The sequence below is a fragment of the Petromyzon marinus genome, chromosome 23 (genome assembly GCF_048934315.1).
Source record: "Petromyzon marinus isolate PM22_M1 ecotype Great Lakes invasive population chromosome 23, UKy_Petmar_22M1.pri1.0, whole genome shotgun sequence".
Lineage (NCBI taxonomy): Eukaryota > Metazoa > Chordata > Hyperoartia > Petromyzontiformes > Petromyzontidae > Petromyzon > Petromyzon marinus.
The window spans coordinates 473,022-492,090 of NC_133689.1; the positions used below are offsets into that span (position 1 = coordinate 473,022).

The 19,069-nt window shown below is 51.0% G+C and overlaps 1 protein-coding gene across 2 annotated transcripts; it reads right to left on the minus strand.

Moving 5' to 3' along the window:
* Positions 1-1,767: 1,767 nt before the first annotated feature.
* MYCL (MYCL proto-oncogene, bHLH transcription factor) lies at positions 1,768-9,444 on the minus strand. 2 transcript variants are annotated; one of them, XM_032959254.2, is made up of 3 exons: positions 9,109-9,444; positions 7,639-8,314; positions 1,768-3,607 (listed from the first exon to the last, which is right to left on the minus strand). In XM_032959254.2, the coding sequence occupies exons 2-3, from the start codon at positions 8,303-8,305 to the stop codon at positions 2,958-2,960; spliced, it is 1,317 nt and encodes a 438-aa protein (XP_032815145.1). In that variant the 5' UTR covers positions 8,306-8,314; positions 9,109-9,444; the 3' UTR covers positions 1,768-2,957. The 2 variants fall into 2 exon arrangements, with proteins under 2 accessions (XP_032815145.1, XP_032815143.1); XM_032959252.2 differs by lacking the exon at positions 9,109-9,444 and adding an exon at positions 8,490-9,057.
* Positions 9,445-19,069: the final 9,625 nt, after the last annotated feature.

Consider the following 19,069-nt stretch of genomic DNA (forward strand, 5'->3'; position numbering starts at 1 on the left):
TAAACAGAACATGCCAATTCGTGACGAGTACAGCACACCGGTGTGTTGCAGAGTAAATCCATAACATTTACAATTTGAGTACGACCTTTTGCCAGTAATTACAACTAGCATCATTAGGCGACAGCCTGATTTGTGAAGAAATTCTCCTGTTTCATTCTTAAATTCCTCATTGTCAAGCCATGTTTGTGGTGATGCTGCACTGCCCTGTAGGGGATTCTACCCTTCTAGTTAGCAGAGATAAGAGAGGCCACAGATATTGAGTGAATTATACCTGGGGATCAACCCCAATACAAATTGAATCCTAATGTTTCTAGGATTAAATATATTTAGGTATAAACCCATGAATTTTAATCCATAAACGAATTTGTATTGATAGTAAAATTATATAAATTTATATTAATTTTACTGATACATTGCATCCTGGAGAGCCATGATGCAGTCGTATCTTATTCCTCCTGATGTTGCTGGTACATCTGCAATAATGAGTACACTTCATTAAAACGTTCACAAGTCGTGTAACCGCAGTTTAACACACGTTAGTGTGGACTCAGGTTTGCAGACAAAATTCAGGTTTGCAGACAAAACCATGGCCCTGGCTTCTTGCCCTTGATGACTTCATTCGTCGTCGGCCTGTGTTCTGAAGTCCCGTCACAGCCACAGATGTACTACCCTTGTTTATTTAGCGTGCATCGTCCCGATAACGGATCACGCTGCAGGTGACTTCAAAAAAATCCATCAAACGGAGCGAGGCCCAATCAGAACGAGCTAAATAAAAACCCACAACTGCAACTGGGGGAGGCTGGAGAGGTTGGGGGCTGCGGTGTCGTGTTCCGAATGCTTCTTATTCAGTTTACTTGCAGATGTTTGCGGTCAAGTGGGCAGTCACCGACCCTCGACGAATGCGGAGCAGCTAATAATTAACCTGGCGCGCAAAAACAATGCATTTTGGCGAGCACGGTGAACCTTGGACGCAGACAACCCGCACACGGATAGACGCTTTAACTGTATAGCGCTCCAATTATTTGGCAATTTCCCAGCGCAACGCCATCGCTTCCAAAGTGACGTTGCATGTGTCCACGATGGTCACGGGTGTTCGTGGGCGTGCCACTCTATTCCGGGACACACACCTTTACCTGGCTTTACCCCGCAGGCAGGCAACAGCAGGTGTCACTCTACATTGACACTGGGTGCTTTTCATTCACACCTTGACAACCGCAAAAAATGCGAGCGGATCTTTTGAAGTGGCGTAACAATGTGAAGTCCGGGGCGAGACCAGGCTTAGGTGCATCAACCGGTTTCACCATTTGAAAAGTCTTCAAAAACCACTGGGTTCATGTTTTTCCACTTGTTATTTGTTGCTGGCCGTTTGCCTTCTTGGGCCTTTAGGCTTGTGCTCAGTAACCATGATAAATACATAAATAACCCACCGCACTACCTGTAAGGAATAGTGCAATGTAGGGTTGCCACCTGTCCCAGTTTGCCCAGGTTCATCATGTTGTGGAGTTAGCTGCTGTACTAGGAAGTCACCCCCAGACATTACAAGTCCCGGGTTTTGTCAGTTGTGTAACAAGGCACGGCTGGAGACCGTGCCATTCCGTGCAGCAACGCCCCCCCCCCCCCTCATCTTTTGGTATGACGAGATATCTTTCTTTGCCGTCACACGTCCCAGTTTCTTTCGCACCTCAAGGAGGTGGCAAACAGAGTGCAATGTGACGCGTGTGTGCGCGCGCACGACGGGTTGCACAGACACACCGGGACTCGCGCGGGTTCCGAACTCAAGCCACTTTTATTTTGTTCTATGGGAAATAAAATAAAGTGCTCATGAAAAAAGAATCGACTGTCAAGAACAGCAAGAGCAAATTAATTAGAAAAAATTAACTTCCAACCAGACAAACGCAACGATCTAAAAAACACACAAAACAAACCACATCCAGATGCAGTTGCATTTTTAAGCATTTTTCGTATAAAATATGAAAAATAATCTTAAAACCCTGAATTGTGAAACAGGAAAAATTTTAACGCGAAATGGTATTTCATTAATCTTTAAAAAAGTACTCATTGTTAGAACCAGGCAGTGACACATTCAACTAGAACGACAATAAAACACAAATAGCTTTAAATATTTAAAGTAATTAAATATTTAAAATTATGCAATATTCAATCCATCCAAAAAAAGGCAACAATTGTTTACTTTGAAATGTCAAGCCCCAAGTTTTACACACAATGGCTATATTCTGGTAGAGAGTCATCGTCGTCATCATTATATATTTGCTCAGCACGTAACACGGCCATCATCAGTTAATTCTGTTATGCAAATTTGAGAAATAAAGTGTCAGCAGTTGTGCAGGAGTTAAGTCTCTTCCTCTGCCGATTGGCGTTGGCGCTCTCTTTCCCGAGCCAGGGCGGCCTTGACGACGACCCGCATAGTGGTCCACGGCATGGGTAGGTGGGTGGAGGGGTAGAGAGGTGGGTGGGTGGAGGGGAGGAGGGGGGTGCCGCATACCCCCTGTGCAAGCGGCAAGACCCGCACTGGCACCGGACTTACCCCGACGTCACACCCGGACTTTCAGGGCTGGCTCTGAGCTGCCAGCTGTGACCAACTAGAGTCCTGATAGACACCTGAAGCGACCGCGTACACAGGAAAAAAAACTGTCCAGTCTGCTGCAGCGCAGCGGGAAAATGTACAAGTGGGGTGGGGGGGGCATTGCATTTATGTTAAGAGCCAGAAACTGTACGGAGATGGTGCGGGGATTCACGATGAAGATGGTGGAATGGCGCGATTCTCTGTGGCCCACAACGTGCAATTCCACACTGGAGGATGGCGGCGCGAGCGCATGCTCTCGACCGGCAGCCGGTGCGGCAGGCAGGGCGGTAGCCGGTGCGGCAGCCAGCGCTTCCCATGCTTCCCCAGAGAGCAAATAATGTTTCGGTAGCGGTGGCGAACGGACGGATGGGATTTAGCGCTTGAGCGATTCGATCTTTCTAAGCAGCTGGTGCTGCCTCGCCTCCGCCTGTCGCTTCTCCAACAGCAGCCGGTGCTCCTCGGCCACGAGCCGTTTGGCGTACTCGCCGGCCTTGCGCAAAATCATCACCTTGGCCGCCTTGTCGTTCCTACACAGCTCCGGGATGACGTCACGCAGCCCGAGGAAGCTCGAGCGCAACCCGTCGCGCCTCTGCCTCTCCAGGATGTTGTGCGTGCGCCGCCGCTCACTCTCCTCCGAATCGGAGCTGCTCGTGCTGTTTCCGCTGCTAGTCAGCCGCCCCTCCGCCCCGCCATTGCCGCTGCCGCCGTTGCCAGCACTACCGTACCGGGTGAATGCGGGGAGCCGCGCCGGCTCGCCGCGCGCCGCACTGCGCACGGCCACCGCCGTCGCGGCGGCCTCGGTCCTCCAGCGCTTGGTGGGCGGCGGGCTGGGAGGGGAGGGCGCGGCATAGTTGTGCTGCTGGTGGATGGGGAAATGGCAGCGCTTGAGCGCGTGGTCGCATGGTTCGGACTGCAGGCGCACGCCTGCCGTGTTGGTGTTGCTGCTCGCGGAGATGGCACCAGCGTCGCCCGGCGTCACCGCCGGCCTCTTCTCCACTGTCACCACGTCGATCTCCTCTTCTTCTGCTCAAACGAAAACACGGGGGTCAGCAGGGAACGCGTGTGCGATATGACTAAAACTGCCAAACGCCTGGGACACGTGGTGACAACATTTTAAGCCGGAGACAAAATCTTGATGTTCACAGATATTTTGTGATACTGGGAAAAACTGCCACTGAGAAGGTCCTGGAAAGCTGCTCAGTAGCTTTCGTCACAGGATCAACAGACAGCCGCTAGCGACCAGCCACGCTGAATAAACACACGTGCTGCCACCCTCAGGTCACTGCCATTTGGCCGATAGAAATGTGATAGCTTTGTTCGCAAACTTTTCACACAAAAGGTTAATCAAACCGACATGCGTCACCACTTCCATCGCGCGCAAACCTCGTGCTCAATATTTAGAACGAATAAACGTGGGCAATGCACAAAAACATCCCTTGCCTCTCTCGTTCCTGCCACGTCTACTCGTAGCGAGAATCGTTAAATCCCTCGCGTGGGTCGGACAAAAACCACAAGTCGCAGGGCCCAAGAAAAACGTGACGCGTTTACTTTAATTACACTAAACCCCCGTCTCACTCTGAAGCGCGATTTCAATAAGCTGAAATTTCCCAAAGAATTACGACGGATTGTCTTTGTGATGCTGTTACATTTGCCGGTTCATCCCACGGCCCGGGTTTATCGCCGCAAGAGTTAAAAAAAAACCCTGCAGCTGACATCACAGGCGCCGCGTGAGCAGCTGACGTCAAAGCAAGGGCGGTGGTGTGATGGCGGTCCGCGGGTCCTGGAACGACGCCGGCAAGGGTGGTGAACCCGAGTGCGCCGGCTCCCGCCAGGCGTGCTGTAATCACCAGCCCGGGCGACACGGTCGCAATGGGGGTTTGGCTTAATTGACACAGAGGACTAAAATCAACTCTGAGCCCTTGTGCAGTTGGCGACGCTGTAACAGCAGCAGCCACCACCGCCGGAGGCTGCCACTGGCAGGGTTTTTCGCTTACTCGCATGAGCGAGCGAGCGAGCAAGGTGGCGGGGTCCAGACTCCCGACAGCCGGGAAAAAAAGTGGCCTCTAAATTTACGCTCCAACATCCTCCTTGTCCCTCATACTCCCCTCCACGATACAGCCGCTGACGTTTACCAAATTAACGGACACGTGTCCTGCATGGCTAGCGAGCCCACTTGGCGTGGTTAGAGATTGGTTGAAAGGAGGCCCTGATTTAGGACACGGGGCCACGCAGCAAGCACCGTTATCGGGACTGCTACTCGTGCGCCAGTTAAGTGCGGACTGAAAAATCCCATGGTTGTGCTGCACTACGGTCTCACGTCTATGCTCCCCTGCATTCAGCAACCCGCAGCGGCCAGCGTTAAATATGATCGAATGAACCTCCCGCAACGCGGGGAGGCCCTCGTCCAGCAGTGGATCGACAAAAGCATGGGCGCACGCGAACGGAAGGCGCGGCGACGATGTCGTCGTCATCGCCATACGCGTTCCCTTTGTGAGCGCGATCCCGCGCGGCCAGAATGAATGGATTCCCGCAGATTTCTCCAGCTCGATCCCCAGGTCCGTCGCAGCTGCGAACAGCCTCGCGCGTGTGCGCGGGGAGGGGCCGCAGACGACTCCCCCCCCCTCCCCGCCAGCCCCTCCTCCCCAGCTCGGGCTGCAGTCTGCACCCTGCGCATGATGCAAGCCGCCGCAACAGCCCCCCCCACCACCACCGCCGCCGCTGACCTACAAAACGGCATCAACATTTTAAAGGGGACGCGGCGACTTTTCCGAGCGCCCCTTTCGGCCCCGACCTGCCGGCAACGATTGCCACTTTCACTGGGGCGGGCGGCCGACCATCGCCAGGCCACGCCCATCACGGGCGCGGCGCGTTCAAGCAAGGCCCTCTTCACCGTCTGGAGAAATGAAACCGATGGAGCAGGCGCACATCGTCACTGCCAATTCTAACCAGTCCAATTTTGGATGAAAGCCCCCCTCTCTCCCAATGCATCGCCAACTCTCACGGTCCTCGAGAGTCACAGCCCACCCAGCTTTTTTTCATCCGATTTTTGCGCTGCATCTCTGCGGTGGGGCGTTTTTTCGGGTGCGTTCCCGCCTCTGGCTGCTATTCCGTTGTCATTCTCGCCCCCCCAGAAATCATCGCCTCGAGCAACGGTCCTGCCCAGTCCACCTACCTTTCTTGAGAGCACTTTAACAATACCTTGCAATCTGTTTGTCACCTTTGTAAAGCCCCTCATTTGCTCCCCGGATTCCCCTTCCAGAGTTCCAGCGTTGCGTCGTACGGCCCCGCGATGTTTTATATTAGCGGCTGGCGCCGTTGTCAATTTAAAGATATGTTAAACTGCTCATTTGCATACGGTCTGGGTTCCATTTTCGAGTGGACGTGTGCAGCAGTGAAATGGGGAGGGCGGGTGAATTATACTGCTGCACTGCTCACGAGGCATCGCTGCAGTTGTCTGCCACGCGAGACGCCCGTAAATCTCCCTCCGCCGTGGCTTCGAGATACAAATGAACGCGGTCACGACCTGCTCAGCTCCTCACCCGCTCCCAGACTGTGAACCGGGACTCAACGCACGAAGCCTCAAGCCACCGAACCTTGCGCACATGCTCGTGTGTCCAAAGACACATCTGTGTGCGTCTAAGGAAGAGACGTTTAACACTCTGGATCAAAGAGCTGACATTTCAGCCGCTACGATGACGGGCACCATCGCGCGCTCGTCAACGACACCGGAGGATGCCTTCCCGTGTCCTCTGGTGAAACTGCCGACGGTGCAACGTTCCCATCGCCCTCGTCGTGCTGCCTCCCAACCGAGGCTCTGCACAGCCGATGACTTATCCGCCACGGACGAGGCCGGGAGAGGCGACTCGCGACCCGCGGTGGAGGCGGCCAAACGCGAGGGCGGGGGCAGAGAGGGAGGGAGGGAGAGGGCATAGGCTGCCCCTTTCATCCGAGTACAGTGGCCGGTACGTGTGGCGGCGGCGGCAACATCGGCATCGCGTTACCGCCACGTCCACCACCTGCACTGCGCGTCTCGAGCTCTCCCCGTCACCGCCGCACTACCACAGCCCAGCATAGGTGGCCCGGTTAACTAATGCCCGTTACCAGATCCTAATTATAGCCACCAATGAGGAGCGTAAAGAAAAGTGAAGTGGGCTTGCGGGGCAGGGCACGCCATTGGAAGGGATGGGCGAGAAAAACAACTGGAGACTGACTCCAGTGGCAGCCGCCAAACGAAGGAAAGCGACCAAGAAGGAGCGTCGGTCATCATGGAGATGGAGCAAAGAAATTGGCTTGTGCAGCAGCGAGGTGATGGGATTATTGCATCGTGGGGCAGGGAGGGATGACAACGGCTTTGGGGAGGCCTTCATTCAGCGCCGGGTCGATCACGGCTGATCGTGACGGCGATTCAAACCACCACGAGTAATCACGCGCGAGCTTAAGCGGAGAGCCGAGCTGCCACGTCGTCATACGTCCCCCTTAATCACACTCGCTTAACTCAATTACCCGCACCAGCGGCTGCACATGCAGAACATACAAATCATGTCACGCCGACGAGGTCTGGCCAGCGGCCAATGAGTCACTGACCTCCGAGCAGCGAGCGAGCGACTCCCCGACCAACGAGCCCCTGACACCCCAGCCGGCGTACGCCGTTCAACGTGGTGCCCAGAATAGCCGGGCATCATTCATCATCATCATCTCCACTATTACCACCACCACCATGAGTTATCGTATAGTCACACCACACTTTCCAAATTGTGCAAGTTTCTTAAAGCGCCGACTGCCACTCCTGTCCACTCAGCAATATAAATGGGTAACACTACAGTTACTCGGTTGGAAGGTTGCGTATGATGGGGTAAAGCGTGGGTAATTACAACTCCTTCCAAGACGTCAGGCCAGCATGAAAGAGAGGGGGCTCTCGCGAGCTCCCTCTAGTATAGACCCTTCCGCTAGCAGTGGCACGAGCAAGCGGTTGCAGGGCCGCACCTTTTACTATTTCACCACGCCCCCCACCCCTCCTCCCTTGCAATACAGAAACATCTCTCCTCTCTCCTTACCGGAATCGCTGGGCGTCTCGAGTCCCGCGGTTCGCGGGGAGAATCTGGGCTGCAGGTCCAGGCCGTGCGTGCCCCTGTCTTCCGTGGAGCCGTAGTCCAGCTCGGAGTCGCTATCCGAACCGCTGCTGCTGCTGCTACTGCTGCTGCTACTGCTGCTCTCGCTCATCCTCCTCGACTGCCCCCCCGGGCTATCGCCTGGAGACGGTGGCGCCACGTAGCCCCCCCGCAGAAGAGCCACGCGCTGGCCCATGCGCTGGCCCATCATCTTCTCGAGCTTCTCGTGAGCGTTGAAGCCGCTCCACATGCAGTCCTGCTTGATGACGGTCTCCTCCTCCTCCAGGGCGTCGCAGAAGAAGCTCTCGCTCACGGCCCGATCTGTCAGGAGGCCCGACACGAGCAGGTCAAGGGTCTTGGCGCTCGGTAAGAAGATTTCGGGCCCCGGGTCCCAGCCGTCGCGCGAGAGAAGGCAGTCGAGTTCGAGGCGTCCCGGCGACAGCGGAGGAGTCGGCAGCAGCTCGAACTTCTTCCAGATGTCCTCGCTGGGAGCAGTGGACTGATAGAAGCTTCCATCCTCGAGCTCCTCCTCTGAGTAGAAGAAGAGCTGGTGCGAGTCCAGCATGGCGTAGTCGCGTGTGCTGCAGTTCTCAGAGGCCATCGTGCCGAACATCCCCAACACCTGCGTCAGCGAACAGATAACAGGCACCGTCATCATCACGAACCATTTTTAATCGTTATCATCATCATCATCTTTATCACTAAGAACCAGCGGTGTCCTCTGGCTAAAATACCCCGGTCGACTCCTGGCCGGTACACATCGAGGAAAGAAACCCTCGTGCGTGTAACAGTCGCACCTCGCACACCCAAGGCACTTGACAATGTCCGTCTCCTGCTCCCAGCCCGTGTATGTCTGTCCAGCATGCTCCCTGTGAGTGCAGCAGCACTCTGGCCGTGTCCACCATCGGGCCCGCGTGTCTCATCAGCGCTGCGGTTGCCGCATGAACGTGCGCGGGGTGCATGCCGAGTCGTGTACACCACACAGTACGCCGACTCTCTTCTCACACACGCTCTATCCACTGCTCAGCGCAGCTATCATCGGCGCCCCACGCTGCTGGAGGGGCGTGCCGTGCCGGGACCCGGCGAAGGCCGCCACCCCCCCCGCCCCCAGCAGTCACAGCGCTTCCTCCTTCTTCCTCTCCTCTTCCTTCCCTCTCCGCTTCCTGCACCGTTAATTAGAATACGCTCATTAATAAAACTGCTGGTCGGCCAGCTGCGTGAACGAGCGGGCCGCCAGCCCAATTAGCAATTAGCTAAGCGAGTCTCATTTAAAAGGCGTCTGAGACATGGCGACCGCGCCCTGCCGCGGGCAATCCGCGCTCCACACCGCCACCACCACCACCCCGCAATCAATCAAGGCGACTGCCGCTCTCCATCCTTGCCTCTCCCCCGCACACACTCGCGCGTCCCGCTCACCTGGTGAGGGTGAGCAGCCGAATGATTGTCCGGCTGGTGGCGCTCAGAGCAGAAAGAGGTCTGGAGGAGGAGTGGACGTGTGACGGGTTCAGTGTCTGAACAGCTCTGGAGGACCCCGGTGGAACCGGATGCGAAGTTCGGGTTATAACCTCGACAAAGCACCGCGGTGCAGCTCTGGTGGACCCCTAGAGGACCGCGAAAGGACCCTGGTGGAGCCCTGTTGAACCCCGGTGTAGCTGGGTGGAGACACGGCGCTCCAGGTACCGGCGTGAGCGATGCGCTGCAGCCTGGTGGAGCGAGACGCGCAGCCTCCCACGCCACTCTGTATAAGTACCCGCCAAAAAAACCACATGGCACCACGCCCCCTTGCGTCCATTTGGCCGGAGCGCCCTCGTGACGGCAAGTTCAGCCCGCTGATTGGTTGAGCCAGCCGAGCTGATTAATTTTCCGTGGCTCGTGGTGGGTGGGGGGCCATGCGGCGTGGCTGCTGCGTCGCATTTTTCCCGCCAAATTTTTTTTTTAGTAATACGTGTGCACTATACACGTCCTGCGCACTGCATTATATATTTAATTGTTAGCACTGTATACATTTTTACGCATCTCTGATGTGAACCACACAACGTCGACAGTCTCACGATGATTTTTAGTTCACGCTGGTGACCCTTACACCGACCCGAGCGGTAAAAGCGAATGAATGAATGGCAAGTGAAGCTGGCTAATTGGATACGTTAATGAATGATTTAGGTGCGTAATTCTTGGGGGTTAACCATACTCCACCACGCTATTCAGTGCGAGTTTGTGAAAAGGGTGTCAACTGAGGAGATTGAGCGATGAATTCAGTTCGTATGCAGATGTTAGGTGGATTAATAACATCGCTGGCCGTGAGAGGCGACGCCGGCTTGGGAGGCTTTCATCCAGCAGTGGATTGATCATGACTGATGAATGAATGGAGGAAGGAAGGAAGGCAGCGAGGAAGAGATATAACCCGCTTCCCCTGACGTGGAGACTGCCCAGGAGCGAGAGTGATGAGCGACATCGCCTGTGGCACGGCTCTCCGCTTATCGGATGAACTGAAGTTTACAGCGCGTACGACGAATGTGCCGCAAGTCGATGCATGTGAATCACCACCGTCATCGGCTTTGCCAAATCCACTAACAATTGCACACGAGCTGATTTAATCGCTCCGTCTCCTCGGTGGTGGAACTTCTCGGATGCGTTGCGTACCTGAGGTGCCGCTTTTATTCTTGACTATTGGGCATCAGCCCTTCTTCTCGCCGTGACATCTTTTTCCCAAGCCACTCGCAGTCATTAACATATGCAGGTGTAGCACTCACTCAATAAGTTAGCAATGCGTATGTTCTCTAATGCATTACGGCCAAATGTCGCATCTACACGTAAAGCCCTCTTGTCAATCCACTGCTGCATGACGGCCTCCCCATGTCTTGCAGGCAGTGATAGTTTTTTACCATACTTCACCACGCTGGTCATTGCGGGTTTATGAAGGCAGGTGCGTATGTCGATGCATATCAAGACGCTGCACAGAAACAATAGGTGTAGAGTATTTTTTTTTATATATAAACGGGAAGACAGTCATAGGCAGGGAAGACGGGGAAGGTCTTGAACATGGACGTGAATAGGCCAAAGGATTCGACAGAGCGGATACCTGGGGGAAGGGAGTCCCCAGACTATTACTTTGACAAAAAAGGGACCATTCTCGACCTTCACCAAGGCTCAGCTGTACCCTGCACCTGTATTGGGTCATAACCCGTGTAACATAAACAGTTATGTCCATGTCCTACTCACCACCCATTCCATTTTACGAAAACATCTATTGTCGCTGTGGATGATATTGACGCAAGCGTGCCGCCTTGTCCGACTCCCATTTTAACGTGTACTCTGTGTAGCGCTTTCTTCACGCCATCTCAGTTGTGGCTCTGATGATGACCCATAATCATCAGCCACGATCTATCCACTGCTAGATGAATGTTTCCGCAAACCACTGCCATCTCTCTCGGTCTTAATTATGCAACGCTCTTAGCACCCGCACGCGAGCTGATTCCATCGCTCCCGACTTCTGAGGCAATATGCTGTCCTAACACACACACACAGAGGCAAATAAAATCTCCCTCCCTCCGTACGCACCGCCACTCGTTCTGATGCCGTGGAACCAGTTTCTCTCCTCCAGCCGTATCAATACCTGCAGTTTCCCGGGCGTAGGAACTTATGAGGCAGTGGGCGGGAGGGAAAGAGGGAGAAACCCATATCATGCAAAGATGGGTTGGATCATGACTATTTAAATTACGTGTGAATTTAAAATGTAATTTCATTACATTTATAATTCGTATCAAATTCACATTACTCCGGCGACATGTAATGTTTTTGCCAATCTCCGCGGCGTGTACTCCAACCTAAAAGTGGCCTCTCTGGCGAGCCCACTTTTGCTCCAACCAGAGCTTGATTTCAGCTGGGTCTGTCTGGGTCAGCGACCCGGAAAATATTTATGCATCCGCCACACCACATCCAGTAGAACTCTCGCTACGGCTCTGTGGCTGCAAGGTTGCTCAGATATAAACCCCTTGTCTAGGACTCAATTCAATGTGTATTTGTTACATGGGAAATCTCGTTTAGCCAGTTACCTAGCAAGCATAGAACAAGAACAATATCAAAGTGATACTCAACATAGGTCCCCATGGATGCTTGCCCCACCCGCCCCCCCCAAACACCCCCCCCCCCACCTCCGTCCCAAATATATCAACATCACTGCCACAAAGCTGATCAAATTTGACCATAATACGTGCATCGATCCTCATTAAATCCATCAAAACAAATTACCCGTGTCATATTTACCCGGCGCGCCCTCAACCCACACTACGGCCAGCAGCTGGACCCAGTCAAAGTTTAAACTTTACAGGGCCATGTAAACGGCGGAGATAACGTTAATACACAACAACGAACCAATGGCAAACGGGGCAATTGGTAGGGGGCTCGTAAAGTCTAGAAGAAATCGTTTCTCTGTTGAAACAGGTAAACGTCCCACTGGCTCAGGTGTTCACGCTCGTGAAAAGTCAGCCCCCACGTGGGGTCTTCACGGCAAGGTCATGACGTGCACACACCTGTGTACACACCCTGCACACACCTGCACACTGTGCAGCTTTTATTGAGCTGCCACAGGTGGGACCTGCGTGTTTGTAGCTTAATCTGGTACAAGACCACACGTTTCGCAATGCTCCATACCGGAATCTAGCATTACATTTGCGGGTGAGATAATTTACATGAATAATGACAAAACAGACAGTTTTGTTTTAGTTTAACACGTAGGCTTTCGCGACCAATATTATTAATAATAAAGGTTTTTGGGTTAGATCGCGTTATTTATAAATGTGTCGTAACCATATATCTCAGGAGTAACTGACAAATTAGCCCGTGTTTTGCAAAAGCTAAACATTACAGTAAGATTTGGTACAGTACACAAAATTCAAAAACTAGTATCTTGCACTAAAGACGAATTACCTAAATTATCAACAGGTGTATATCGGATTAATTGTTTATGTGGCAGATGCTATATTGGAGAGACGGGACGTAACATCAGCATAAGACTAAAAGAACACCAAATAAATATTAAATTATCTCAAACACAACTGTCGGCAGTGGCAGAACATGCTTGTCAACAAGGACAGTCAATTGATTTTGATAACGTTGAAGTGTTGTGTAAAACTAATTATTACTGGCAAAGACTAATTAGAGAATCCATTGAAATTGAGAGAAATAGAAGTTACTTTAATCGCTCTGACAGCTACAGGCTTAGTGCGGCTTGGAAGTGTATTATTAAATAATACATATTACAATTCCTTATAGGGGAAACACATACTAATTAACGGATTACTAACGTAGCATATAATCACAATAACACACATTACAACTAATTACTAATCTACAACTAATTACTAATTATAACCATTGACTGATTACCAATCGATTATATAATTACAATACCCCCCCTCCGCCTCAAATCACTGCACCTGAATGAGTTAAATGATGACGTCACCCTGCTGCTCTATTTAAGACCGGGAGCAAGTGAGGGCTTTACCATTCTGGCGAATTGCCTGATGATGCTGGATGTAATTACCAGCGAAACGTCGTACTCAAACTGTAAATGTTGTGGATTCACTCTTCAACACACCGGTGGGCTAAAGTAGTGAACTATTTGTCTTTTATCAACGTGACACTTTTTTTGCTGATTGGCCGTGTCGGGTGGTGGAGGGTTACAACAAATTTATAAATAACGAGATCTAACCCAAAAACCTTTATTATGAATCGTTTTGTTTTACTTACTCAATGGAATTCCGCTTGCCAAGTGCAGCAGATCGGACACGAACGAGTGATTCAATAGCTCAATATGTTCAAATCTCGCGTGTTTCTTAATCCCCCCCACCTCTCTCCTTCCAGCAGTATGAATGGGTTCACCACAGTTAGTCGATCGCCAGGTCATGTGTCATGGGGTAAAGTGTGGGTACTCCCACCTCTTTTGAAATGTCTGGTGAGTGTGAATGAGAAGGCGAAACTTCCCCTCTACAGTTGCAGGGCCGCACCTTTACGTCTTGCTGGCTTTCACTAAGCAACAGTGCACAACCCTTTTTGTAAAACCATTGCTGGACGAGTGGCCTCCCCACACCGAGCAAGTCGTGGGGGTCATTTAACCATACTTCACCATGATGGTCAGTGCGGGTTGGGGAAGGCAGGGAGCATAGAACCACAGGCTTACACAGAGACAAATAGATTCACGCAGAGACCCACAGATTTTCCCTGACGGTATACAACGACCATCTGGCCTGAGGTCTACTCTTTCCCTAGATCGCCACATTCATATAGACCATTCAGGTATCTGCCTCGGCAATCGACCCTCCCCCATGCTGAACAAGTCCCACCCAGCGCAACCGTTTTTTGTAATCATATCTATATAACCCACCTGATTGCGTGACATTCAACACATACCCCACACCGCATGACCTGGATTTTACCATCAACCCCAGCCGCACCAGAAGTAAATACACCAGGGTGATACAGCCCGTATAGTGTGATATGGCACGCTATTGTAAATATAGCGCCCCTGACCATAGCATGGATCACACATACAGAATACTCGCTGATAGAATACTCGCTGATAGGACCAAATATATTACATTTCCATTGCCATCACTCACCTGATGAGGCTCAACGACTCGCGAGATTAAGTCGTGGCAGGAAGGTAGGAGAAAAGAAGCCGTGGGGGCCCATGTCAACTCGTCAATGAGACAGAGGATCATGTCTCTTCCAACCTATTAAAAAGTGTGAAGTATGTCAGCGTGGTGAAGTATGGTCAAATATTCCCATGCCCCTCGCGACGTGGGGAGGCCCTCATTCACCAGTGGATTTGCAATGTTATTTAGGCGTGTATGTCATAGCGAATGGAAAGAAAGTCACAGCAGCCATCAGAAAGCATCTATAAATGGGTCACCCTGCATCATATTGTAACCGGCAACCTACCCAACCCACCCAGTCACAGGCAATCGTGATGTCACACTGTGCTGCAATCCTTGCCAGCACTGACGGAGTCGGCTTATGTCAGAGCTACCATACCTAACAAATCAATATCACTTTTGCAAGTTCAGCCCCTGCCATGAATGTGTGAATACGAGACTCGGACGCACAGGAACCGCTGTTATATGCTCTCTGGAACTCTAATTACACATCCTGGCGGGAAGGGATAATTAATCAAGATGGTGATGGCCCGTGATCAAGGCTAACCACAGAGTGGCAGCCAAAGGAGATAATGCACCCGTGAGGTTCTACGTGGAGATGGAGGGATGGGTAACACGTGCCATCGTCTATTCGTCTGGTGTTCCATGGATTGTTGCATCGCAGGAACGCGGTGTGGTGGTTGTTTGGGGAAGCGTTCCTCCAGTTGTGGCTACATCATGGCTGATGATGAGTGTAATTATAGCGCAGCCCTTAATTTAAAACATTTACGTGTTCATCAAAAAACGAGGAGGCACGGCTCGCTTATAAAATAGTTATCGTCTGGAGCATTTATTATCCACCACTGCCACACCGTGTTACAGCACAAGACTACAGCAAGCATCGTGCAGCGATTCAACATTCGTATTATTACTACGCGAGTTGAACCTTATGGTGGTACCCCGGGGTACCATAGCACCCCGGCTCTCGCATAATGTCCGTGATACAGTCATTTTTAGTCTGTTGATGGTCGGCGATGCGGCAATCGACTCATCTCGACGAGCTGTACACGATGCGCTATGGTGCATAGGAGCGTTCAGGGTTTCAGCGCAATCGTCCTCGATGCGTTTCGACATCGCGGAGTAGCACTGATTTAGAATTGATTGGTACCCCAGTCGCTGAGTTAAGTACACCCCTGGAAAAAAACAGTGTCCCAGAAATAACATATTTAATTGCCTCGCCCATTTTGTATTATTTGGTACCCCGGGGTTCCACCATAAGGATCAGTTAACCGAGAAAAGCCTCACGCAGTCTCATGACTCGTTTTCAGGAGGGTCTTGCCAAGTTGTCGCAGTAGGGGGCGATGATATAGTGTCATCACAATTCAGTAATTTGCCGGTAACTTTACAAATTTTAAAACTTTAGATCGTTTCGCCGGCACACAATGGCCTACGCATACAAATTATGTAACGGGATCTTGAACGTCCGCGTATGGTATGGTGAACACAGTACACCCGCAATAATAACCAGGGCGGCTGCCGTAAATCGACCCGTGAACATCTGCGACAATCTGTGAACACGCTCACACCAGGCCACGCCACTACCCCGATACACTGCCACTCCTACCTCTCGTCTCACTCTCCGACCTCCCAGGAACTCACCTACCTCTCCCTTCTCATCTCAGTGTGTTGTATATTCTGGCAGACGCGATGCGCGTGACCCCTCGTGGCCACCGCGTGCAAATCGCTTTTAGACTAAAAAATGTAGAAAGGGTTGGCCTAATTATTTTGGCATTGGTTGCCACGTGTGATACGATTGCACGAGATAGCACAGATAAATGAGGTCATGTTCCTTTCTGTTGCATTGCATTGAATGGATATGGGTAATATTGAGGGTAATCATTGTAACCATTAGTTCATCATATGCACATATAATAACTAGCATTTTGCCCGTCCAAGGACAGGTGTTTTGCATTAAATCTGAAACTTGCAAGCGAAAAGCAGACCGCGACGTGATATTCATCGCATCCATTCGTGTGCAATTTGTAAGGCCGCGGTGACACAGACTTATTTCATTTAAAGGTTTATAATCCCTTGTTGATCATGACGTCCTTTTTACATCTATGTCTCAATAGCGTCACGGAGATCGCGTGACGTGAGGGTTCTGCCTTTCTAGTGAGGGTTGTAAGTTTACGCCGAGGAGGGGGGAGGAGGCGCCTCGGCCCCCCATGTGGAGTGACGTCAGCCGTTAATTGTTATGATTTGGAGGACTTCATCGTATGATTATTGAGTGGGGCTGTTCGATGCGGAGTGACGTCACCCGCTCATGATTATTCATGGTGGGGGGGGGGGGTCCATGTGGAGGACTTAACCTGTTCATGATTATTCATGAGGGGGGCTGGTCGACGTGGAGTGACGCCACGCGCGGGACACATACATTCTTGGCTCATTATCGTAGTAAATAATAATCAGTAGCAGGGGACTGGTCCACGTTGAGTGACGCCACGCACGGGACAGACATTCTTGGCTCATTATCGTAGTGAATAATAATCAGCAGCAGCTCTTCCCCTCTCCCTTTACCAATCACTTTTCCGCCACGGCCCACGCTTGCCGGATTCACTTGTTTAACACTTGCAAAATCCGACCGCTTATTTCTACCTCTGCTGCAAAACTCCTCATCCATTCCCTTATCCATAATCGTCTGAACTCTTATGCTTGGTCTTCCCATTTACTATTTTGCCCCCCATCAATACATCCAAAACACCTCTGCACGTATCATATTCAACCTTCCCTAGAATTCTCAGACCTCGACTCTCCTCGCTCAACTGCATTGTAGTGTACTACCGTTGCCTGTTCAAAATCCCCACCCTGGTCTGCAAATCCCTTCATGGTATTGCCCCACCATATCTTACCACTCTTGTAACCTTCTATGTCCCTTCTCGCCCTCTACGTTCTCAATCGTTGTCCTCTATGTTCCTCCACTTCCTTGTGCTCATCCTACGCTTTCGCTCTTTCTCTATTCTTACCCCCTTTCACTGGAACAAACTTCCCCTCCACATTAAGCAGTCATCTTTCCTCACTCGTTTCTGCTCCTCCGTCAAAACTCACTTTTTTTTCTAGCTCACCAAACGATCCCTTAAGATCCCCCTCATAACCACTACCGTTCCCGCGGCCTCTTCATAATCTCATTATATTGCTACCACTCATTCCTCATTCATGAAAACCATTCTTTCATGATCATCATTCGCTTTCATCAATTTTTCTTTTACCTAATTCACGCATCACATATTCGCCCATTACTTCCTCTCACCTATATTCTGCACCTCATCTTCACCATTACATTCATATGTATCATTCTTAATTCTCTGTAACACGCCTTGGTCAAGGCGCTAAATAAATGTTAAGATGAGATAAACCGCCATGCTATTTCTACTGTTGGATGAAGGACTGCCCAAGTCATCACCATCCCTCGCGGTCTCATGATGCAATAAGCCATCTAGATTCAAATGGATAAACACGTGTTCCAAAACCTGGAGACACAAACGAGCGTTAAAAGGACTATTTGCAAACATGGAAGGACTTGAATAGGGGTAGGGCGTCAACAGTACAGACGGCTGGGGAAATGGAGTTCCAAATCATTGGGGCAGAAAAGGAGAATGATCGACCTTCCACTGAGGATTGACTGGGGGTTTCAGCAGCAGGTCGTAGTGCGTGGAGGGGAGTAGAGTGAGACGAGCGGGAAGTGTTTACCCTGAAGGCTAGAGGCCGTCCATAAATGACGTCACGCACCTGGGGGGGGGGGGGGGGGTTATACATATGTGACGATATGTGACGAGGGGGGGGGGGTTAAGAAATGTGACGTCACATCAAAATGCGCAACTTTAAATAAATATAGACAACACGTTCTACTTAATTAAATAGACTTTTTAATAAATGTTTTCTCCTACATGAGAGTGCAACGGCACATTAAATACGCACTACAATGACAATAGTTAAAAGCGATTTGAAGCATGTTTTTTTGGGGGGGGGGGGGCAGAGCTTTGTGACGTCATATTTGAGGGGGTCTGACTTTTTGTGACGCCGTGTAATGAGGGGGGTCAAAAATCGCGTGACGTCAATTATGGACGGCCCCCTACCCATCAGCTTCCATACGATAATAGGGTTTTCCCCTTTTTTCTGGCAACAAAACGAAAACCTTTTTACAAGGAATCATGTCTGCATTAACCACAATACTTGTGGTCAGAATGCAAAGACATTTTTTTATCAGAACTGTTGTCTGGAATCAATGGATTGGCTCTCGGGACCTCCCTTATATGCGCCTGAGCGTGGCCGCCAGGCCACGACCTCTTCTGAATCCGACCAGAAGGTTCTCGGCTGCATGTCACGTGTTCCGCTCGCCCCCCTCGGGCCCCCTTCGCTTCCCTGTCCTGGTCACGTGCCTTCTCGGGTTCACCCATGTCCTGGCGTGCCCTCTCTCTGCCCATAACCGGAACAATGTCCCCTAGGGGCCCCTTCCATGGCATATACACCCTGGTGCCAGAGAGAGGCTCTAACACGCGTAGTTCCTCTCTATTCTCAATAGCTGACGCTAAGCGCCGTAGTGACTAAATATACGTTACCACACAAGTAATAAGGGTTTGAAAAATCAATAAGATGGATAAAAACACCAAGACCAGGAAAAATAATTTGTATTCTTGTTATAATTATTTCGTAATAATTTATTTAGCACACAGGAAATGCAGAGGGGA